General features: G+C 43.1%; 1 protein-coding gene and 1 long non-coding RNA gene across 3 annotated transcripts; one reads left to right on the top strand and one right to left on the bottom strand.

Moving 5' to 3' along the window:
• Positions 1–1832: 1832 nt before the first annotated feature.
• LOC141774472 (uncharacterized) lies at positions 1833–6289 on the bottom strand. Its single transcript, XM_074647165.1, has 6 exons — positions 6101–6289; positions 4924–5118; positions 3436–3605; positions 3082–3231; positions 2391–2563; positions 1833–2313 (listed from the first exon to the last, which is right to left on the bottom strand). The coding sequence occupies exons 1-6, from the start codon at positions 6287–6289 to the stop codon at positions 1865–1867; spliced, it is 1326 nt and encodes a 441-aa protein (XP_074503266.1). The 3' UTR covers positions 1833–1864.
• LOC141774473 (uncharacterized) lies at positions 4943–6903 on the top strand. Of its 2 annotated transcripts, none has more exons than XR_012595355.1 (3): positions 4943–5082; positions 6110–6307; positions 6679–6903. It is a non-coding gene; the product is annotated as an uncharacterized LOC141774473 (long non-coding RNA). The 2 variants fall into 2 exon arrangements; XR_012595354.1 differs by having other exon boundaries at positions 6637–6903.
• Positions 6904–8519: the final 1616 nt, after the last annotated feature.

Here is an 8519-nt window from a genome sequence, read left to right as displayed (position 1 = left end):
TGAATAATAAAGTCACACTAATCTGATAGCCAGTGAGGATAAAAAAGAGAAAGGGAGGAAGAGGATAAAAGAGCGAGAGTTTAATAACACCAATCAGACAGCATTAGCAGAGCAGAGACCAGTAATTGGAGCTGTGAAGTGTGACTCATCGACAGCTAGCGAGACCTGACACACACACACATTGAAAAACCCATCAACCACTTGTACCACTCTCCCTCTTTCTTTCCGTAATGCAATCACTATTATCCCTTATTCTCTAAGTAAGTCACACACCTTACTTTCATGCACACACATAATTACTCTCCCATGTTTTAATCACATATAATATTATGCCTGGATTCTCCACATCTTTCTCTAATCTATACATACATGCAATCACACACACTCAACAGAAATACAGAAATACACACACTCTCCTTTCCCGGCTTGACATTCACACGGCGCTGCCAGCTACGCCACATAAGAGCTCCTTCCTGTGCTGCTCGCCCACCTGCTGCATCGCACGCCATATTACCGAGAGAGAAAAGCCTCTTTTCAACCTTTCTGAGTGAGAAACACTTAACAAAAAGTGCCACCTCTCTCCCGTGAATGTCACTCAAAATGTCCCTTTTCCATCGTGCGTTTCCTTTGACATACAGCAGAAAGTTGCATGCAGCCATGTGATTTCAGAGTAACTTAAAAGTCAAACCTTTTTGAAAAGGCAGCTCAGTATGTCACTGTTTTTTACACATTACATGAATATGTTTATCATAACAGAAGCTCAGGTTTACATTTACACTGATATTGAAGCAGGCCCCACAGAAATATGCTACAGTAACCATAGAAACGTGTTTTGCCATGGCTACACGGCTGCAGAACTGTGACTACAGACCTCGTAATACGCATCATCAGACACAATGATCCACGTCCAAATATGGTTTTGAGATTTCAAAGGGAAAACAAATTTTATTTGCACGTTATCATCTCTGTCGCAGGATGTGTTGAGAGCATTTTTTGACTCTGACTGGATGATCAGTGCACAAATAAGAATCTGGAATTCAATTCTCACTAATTTAATAAACTTTTCACCTGAGCTTTTGTAAGAACTTCCTCATTGATAACTGTTGGAAGATTTTACTGTATGGTGGATGTTGATGTCCAACACATTCTCACTCGTTAAATACCGCTGTTTGGTCAGCGCCCCTCGGCATCGGAGACTGAAGCACCCCTCTTGCGTTTCTTTTGGGCGGACCAGGGACAGCGTGTCAATATACACTCGTTACATGCGTAGTGTCCTTTCAAAATAAACTTCTGTTTTCACAGGAAGTTTAGGCAACACAACCACTTAGTTAGGTTTATGAAATGGTCGTGGTTGACAAACACTTCACTGACGTATGACTCACGTAACTCACAGGACTACGTGACAAAATAAGTCACAGGTTACTTTTAAGCTGGGGACACACCAAGCCGACATCAAAGAACTAGCGGCAACGAAGGCCACCCGTTGAGTCGCCTCACGTCGCCTTTGTTTCAGCCAAAAAGTTGCACTCGAACACACCAAAAAGACGGCCAACTATCACATACGTTCTGCACCTGCATGAGATGAAATAACTCTGCACACCAGCAGGTGGCGGTAGTCTGTATTCGTCATTCAAAAACGGAAAACCGAGGACTGTGGATATAAAAGCCGTTGTTATGATGTTCAGATTCTTCGTCCATTGGAATGGACAGAAAAAAAACACAAGGTATTTTAATATTTTTTTTATTGCTAATGATTTATGAGTGCATTTAGTGTAGAAATATTATATTTGAGTTTAGAACATTATTGGGTTCTGAATAAATTACAAACAACATCATGTTACTGAGTTTATTTGAATGTTCCTCTTCAGCAAACATCTCCTGATTGCTGCGGTCCAGTCTCTTTCGGCTGCGTCTCCACAATACTCAATTGCAACCTTTCACCTCTCCGCTCACATTCCTCCGTCTCGTCTCGTCTTCCTCTCCCGTCCGTCTTGCCCTGATTATCATCTTCGCCCCCGCTCGCTCTTTGTCCTCCATCAGTGCCCTGATGGGCCCGGCCTCTAAGATGCTCTCCATCACTTTGTTCCGGCCCATTTCTCACCCCTGTCTTGTTTGTACATCCTGGATCAGTTCTTAGTGTTCTCAGATTATCACTAGCCTTGATGAAGTAGTTCTCCAGCTCTGCCACGGGTCCCTTATCAGAGAACAGATGGTGCAGGTACGCCTGGGCGTACTGATCCGAGGTGATAAGGTCCAGGTTAATGGAGGAGGACACAGAGGTGGAATCAGGCCCGGAGACTCTCCTCCGTCTCCCTGTCGAGTACAACGTAGCTCAGTTAAATGCAACTTGCCTGAGAGAGGCATGAGCAGTTTTCTTGGTTACTTCATACCTGTCTCTGTAGTCATGGCAGATAGAGGGATGCTCACACTCTTTCCTGTCTCTCTGTCCGTCACAGTGAGTCCCGTCATAGATCCGTCCTCTGGCACCTCGCTGGAGGGGTCATATAATGCCAGAAGACCCCCTCGGCATTTTACGACGCACACTGTGTTAGACTTATAACGCCTATAATGAAGAGAAAAAATTACATACCCTTTTGGCTTTCATGTCTTTTGCATGTCTGGCTGGATATTTTTACTGTAAGCAAGCAGCAACTCTAAACATACGCTGAAAGTTTAGACTTTTCTGACAGTCTGATGAGCTTTTTATGTGTTTTTTTCTGTCATATTTGGAGGAGGCTGCAGAGACTGTCTCACAGTAGACAGCCAGGCCCTGTGTTGGCTGTGGTTTTTCTACTGTATGTATGCTTTATTAGGCTCCTGCTTCCACTGAGGTGCTGTGTGTGTTTGCTGTCTGACAACATGGTCTCAAAATCTACAGTGTTTGTAGTTGGACCGTATGCTGTGTGCTACGCTTCCTGCATAGGTTGACCATCTTCTACAGTCTCTACCAAAATATCATCAGTGAAAAATAGACTCCGTGCCACTGTGAATGGCTCATGCAACTTTATTTGTTGCAGCCCAAAAAAAGATCACATCCCACAGACATCATGCACCTCTACTATGGTGGATTGGTAGTATTACCTGTAAGCAGGTATGATCTGTGTGAGGTCTTCCTTATATTGCTCAAGTGCAGCCCTTGCAGCCAGGGGCTCAGCCTGACCCTCCAGACCAGCCAGGTGAACCAACATCTGGGTGTGAAAGGCGGCGCCGCTGGCCCAGTGCCTCAGAGACCTGGAGGAACAGAACACACCTCAGCACTACTCCTCTTTAACCATGGCACAGTATCCTTCTCTCCTTCATGTTCCTCCTCTTCCTCTTAACTCTATGCTGTGTGGTATTTTACCCTGTGCAACGCTTCCTCCATCCCCCCCATGTATGCTGCTCTACTGTATGATACCAACACTGTGCTCACCTCTATCTACTGTATTCTCTCACCTGGAGTCACAGTCTCCCCCCAGCAGACAGGTCTTCAGCTGGGTGAGGGTGAGGCTGAGCTGGCCCTCAAGTCTGACGGAGTCTTGGATCAGCCTGCTTTTGTCACTCAGGTTGATCCGACAGCGCTTGAGGTACTCCTCCATCACCTCCTGGAGCTCCCAGACTCTCTGCTGCAGGTAGAAATCGAATATTAATATTAATTATAATTGAATAGATTTATTGCAGTATGATTTCAACAATCTGGATTTTTCCAATTTGGGGATTTATAACTTAACTTCCTAAACTTTCTGTGTCTCTTCATCACTTTATTCAGTATTCATTGGCAGGCTCGTAAAACAAGTTGGATTAAATGTCTCAGTAAGCCCCGAGAGGCAAGTGAGAGAAAAAAAACATCCTGATGATCCATTTTCTAAGTCTGATTTAAATTGTTTTTCTTTCTTGTGTTTATGACTTACGGGTTGAGTAATGCTGAGAAATGAATACACTAGATTTTAAAAATGATTCAACTGAAAAACTAAGGCAAGTGTTGCCAACTCTTTTCCAATGAAAGTAGCTAGCAGCACTAGCCCCAAAAGTCCCTAAATCTAGTGAGAAAGTGCTAAGCTGCCAACACTGACAGTCCGTCGCTTCAGGCCTTCCCCAAAATTGTCACAATGAACGTAAACAACAAACATGGCTATTGTTAGTACTCACAGCTAGCTTGTGGAAGACTCCGGTGATATGCAATGAGTGCATGTGTACAGTGCGCACAGGAAGGCAGGAAAGCAGTCAGGTAGATAGACAGGCAGGTAGATAGACAGGCAGGTAGATAGACAGGCAGGTAGATAGACAGGCAGGTAGCCCGTCCAATCATTTAATTCGGCCCAAATTAAATGATTGGATGAAATGATTGGACGGGCTTATTACTGTCCTGCAACAGCCACAGATACAAGATGTTTTTTTGTTTTTGTCAGAGCATTTGATTTATTGATTTTTATTGCTGTCGGGATGAAATGAGAATTTCAACTAATATAACAAAAACAAATTTTGAACAGCACTACCAACCCTACCTTTAAGAACGGGTGAGAAGGAAGGTTCTGCCAGGATCATTCTTCCAAGTTTTCCATCTCTAAAAACAGTGTTTGTTGTTGTAATACTCATTTTGGCCACAAGAGACTGAAGTGCACCACGGTGTTCTAAATAGGACTAAAAGCATTCATGTTTTTCTTCCAGGTGCATGGAGAAATTAAAACTCACCTGGAAGAAAACATGAATGTACACACAAAAAAAATTCTCACCTGCCAAAACTTTTTTTTCCCACCTGTTTCTTAAGACATAAAACAGGAGAGAAAAGAATTTAGATCAGACTTAAAAGATGGATCACCCGAATTTGTTTTGCCTCTCAGGGCTTCCGTACAGTCGATATAAACAGGAATATACTCTATTTCAATATTTTAACAAGCACTCTTTTTACAAATTCCCTTCATTATTTTCTATCATAGGCTTTACCTGGCCTGACGATGACCCCGCTGACTTCCCTTTCACACCTGATGACTGTTTCGATGATGTGTAAGCCATATCCATCACCATAGTAACCACTGATGCCACCAAGCCAGCCAGGCGTGGCTCATCTGAGAAGGACGACAATTTACCAATCAGATCCTTGAGGTATGTCGGCGCCCTGTTCCCGATGTCGCCCTGCAGCTGTGGTGAGAAGAAATGAACACAAATTAAGCATATTGTTTGTTCCCATCCGTCTCAATATAAAGTAAAAAGGCTCGGTGAGCAGATTGCTCTCTCTTCTTTTTAGGAACAACTTTGAACTGCGTTTTGTCATCATCATATCGCTCCTTTAGGCCGTCGTATTGATTTGTAACCTCTTTACAATCCCCAACACGACCACATTTCTAATGCTGCATTTTGCACAATCGCTCTTTCTTTACTGTCTCAAGGCAACAACATCTTTCTTCCCTCCCCCTCCTGTTTATCTCCATCTACACTGCACAACTTTAAAGGTGAAATCAATGAGCAGTTCACGCTCAGTCTATTTCAGCAGGAACCGATCACCTCATGTTTTTTACTCCGTCAATGTTTTGATCATTTGCAGCATCGTCATCATCACTCATAAATTCTGTTACGCTTTCTTTTAAAGGGACTGTGTGTAAGATTTTACACGTATAAATGTTTTTCAATCTTCAATCTCGTATTTTATTGCCAATGTGTGAACAGGTTGTAAACAAACCTAAAAAATTAGACCTTCCGTGACTTTCCTGGTTTCCTCTCTCAGCCTGTAGACTGCTTTTAATGTGAAGAATGTGGGCCGTTATCCGGGACAATCCAATGTATGTGACGTCACAAATCACAAGTCACAAGTGCCTTTATTTTCAGCTCCGCTTCAGGGCTAACAGTGTGCAACTAATGCCAACAAACAACCAGCCCCCACCACAACTCAGACTCCAACACAATCTCCACGGAAGCACAAAAAAACAAAGTTATATCTGGTGAAGCCCGTCTTGTAAAACAAGAATGTGACCAAGGTCGGGGGGAAAACTAGGATCAACATCGTCCACGATTCATAGAGGGAGCTTTGTTAGGGTTTGGGTATCAAAACAAACCCCGAGCTGGCAAATTCCTAGCAAGCAATTTCTGTTTCTTACATAGAGCCCCTTTTAATTCTTATTTTAACCTGTCGCAGCTGCTCCTGGAGGCTGGCCCGGGAGTCCAAGCTCTCATCGCGATTGGCCAGGAGGAGAGGGTGGACGACGCCGAGGTCAGGTACGGCGCCGCCTTCCAACATGGTGTCGTAGAGCAGAGAACCAATCTCATCCTTCACTTGAGAAAGATCTTCTTCTGATGAGAACAGCAGGCCCATCATGGTATTTGTATTAAACCTGTAAATATTATATATATATATTAAATAAATTGCAGGTAATACAGTATAAAACAACCGTTCAGCATTGCATAACTGGTGCTTATAGTGAATCACATACTCAGATAACATTAACAGAGTACTTACAGTCTGTTATTTTCTTTTTATAAACATCATATGATATACTATGACCTTAAGGGCAAGTTGTGAATGTCTTTAGATCATATCAGTAAGACATAACATTTTCAAAATACCTCCAAAATAGCACCCTAACATTTCACACTAAAGTTCCAGCAGCATTTCAGTCACATCTGATCTCTCCGTTACTGCAGTGAGTTGTGTTTTTTTGACAGCCGGACTATCCCCCTCTTCCTCCTCTTCCTCCTCTGCTGCAGTGAAGAGATGAACCAAGACAACACAGCAGCAGACTGCAGCTCAGCAGTAAACCTAGACCTCCCTCTAGCTGCAGTCACCAGGACATGCAGCCACTGTGAATGCTTGTCATGTCTTCAAGGCCGAGGATGTCAGCCTCTTAGGGCTTTGTCCCAGTAATCTCCATCTTTTTTTTATTGCCTTAAGGCTGTTGGTGCTTGGAGAATTAAAACCTCTGAGAATACGTATTTTGCGCTCTTTCTCATAGTGCTATCTTTAAGCGAATGCGTGATAGTGAAATTAAACTAATCCTCCTTGTGCTTCAGGGACTCCCCGGAAGAATCCAGAGGTCCTACAAACTCTTTATGCGTTAAACATTGAGAAAATAGGCCAAGGGCTTTCAGGGTTTTTTATTTAGCTAAATGGAACAGCCTTGGTGGTGGTGGTGCGATGTTGACTTTTTATACTTGATAAAATATGGGGCAAGGGGATTTGGGATTTTATGTAGTGTGAGAGATGTTCTTTGTTAACTGGGACAAGGGCTTGTGCACCGTCAGGCCTCAGAGTTTAGTGTGTGTGTTCCAGCTGGAGCTGAATGAAACGACCCACACAGTGTTCTAGCTCAGGTTAATGTGGACGTTTATTATTTAGATTAAACCTGCTAGACCTGCATCCTCATTCTGTCATCTGTGTTTCAGTTATCAAAAGGATTTCAAACAATTGTTTTAACTCAAATTAGTCTGTTATTTGATGTCATTTTGCCAGCGGGCAACCTCCGGGTCTGAGAAGTGAAGCCAATGCAGAAGTGCCTTAAACCTTCATTATTACTAACAGCCAGCAGGGGGCGACTCCTCTGGTTGTATAGAAGTCTATGAGAAAATGAGCCTACTTCTCACTTGATTTATTACCTCAGTAAACATTGTAAACATGAGTTTATGGTCAAGGGACCCCTTTGAAAATGGCCATGCCAGTTTTTCCTTGCCAAAATTTAGCGTAAGTTTAGCGTTATTTAACTTCCTTCATGACAAGCTATTATGACATGGTTTCATATGATACCAGTATCTTCACTAGCTTTATAACCCGCTACAACCTCCGAAAGATAGATTGCGTTAATGCGTTCATAAATTTGTGGCGTTAAAACAATTATTGAAATGAATAATAGAGAATGTATATATTTGTGTGAGACAGAGGCAACTTAGTGTGCTCACTTGTTTCCAGTCGGTATACCAAGATGTCACAGTGAATTTGACAATGATAGGTTGATGTTTAAAAAATTGAAGGCGGTGAAACAGCCCACACACGGACAAACACACACACACACACACACACACACCTTCCCCCATTTCCTTCTCTCCATACATCTTTCTCTCCCCCCCCACCCCAGTCTGCTCTCCATCCTCCAGCTCTTCCCCACTTCTCCTGTAATTGTTGATTCTGATAGCTTCTGTCAGTTTGATTCTGTGTTTACTGGTTGAGCTCTGCTGATGGGTTTGTGTGTGTGTCTCTCTCTCTCTCTCTCTCTCTCTCTCTCTCTCTCTCTCACCACGGATGCCTTGTTGACACACACTTCACACTCCTCTGAGGGCAGTAAATATTTAAATGTGCTCACTTCACACGCACACACATCAGCACTCCGTGGATGCACACATGTTGAAGTGGTGAAAATTCACTGCCTCCTCCCTCTCTCACTGTCTCTTTGTGAAGGTCTCATTTCCATCCGAGAGTGAGAGGAAAGAAAGCAGAGAGGAAGGGAGGGAGGAGATGATGAGGGAGGAGAGAGAGAGAAAGGACAGATTAGATAAAGAGAGCAGAAGAGAAAAAAGGAAAGGAAAAGATAATAGTCTGGCCTTTTACATGACAGCCT

This window comes from Sebastes fasciatus, chromosome 9 (genome assembly GCF_043250625.1).
Source record: "Sebastes fasciatus isolate fSebFas1 chromosome 9, fSebFas1.pri, whole genome shotgun sequence".
In the NCBI taxonomy this organism is placed as follows: Eukaryota; Metazoa; Chordata; class Actinopteri; order Perciformes; family Sebastidae; genus Sebastes; species Sebastes fasciatus.
Note: the sequence above shows the minus strand (reverse complement) of the source record. Positions and strands in the feature narration are given on the sequence as shown.

Coding starts and splice junctions, on each gene's coding strand:
- LOC141774472 (XM_074647165.1), bottom strand. CDS start 6,289: ATGATGGGCCTGCTGTTCTCATCAGAAGAAGATCTTTCTCAAGTGAAG. Junction 3,606..4,923: donor CGGGGTCATCGTCAGGCCAG/GTAAAGCCTATG, acceptor TTCTACCTGCAG/CAGAGAGTCTGGGAGCTCCA. Junction 3,232..3,435: donor GGGGGAGACTGTGACTCCAG/GTGAGAGAATAC, acceptor CTGTTCCTCCAG/GTCTCTGAGGCACTGGGCCA.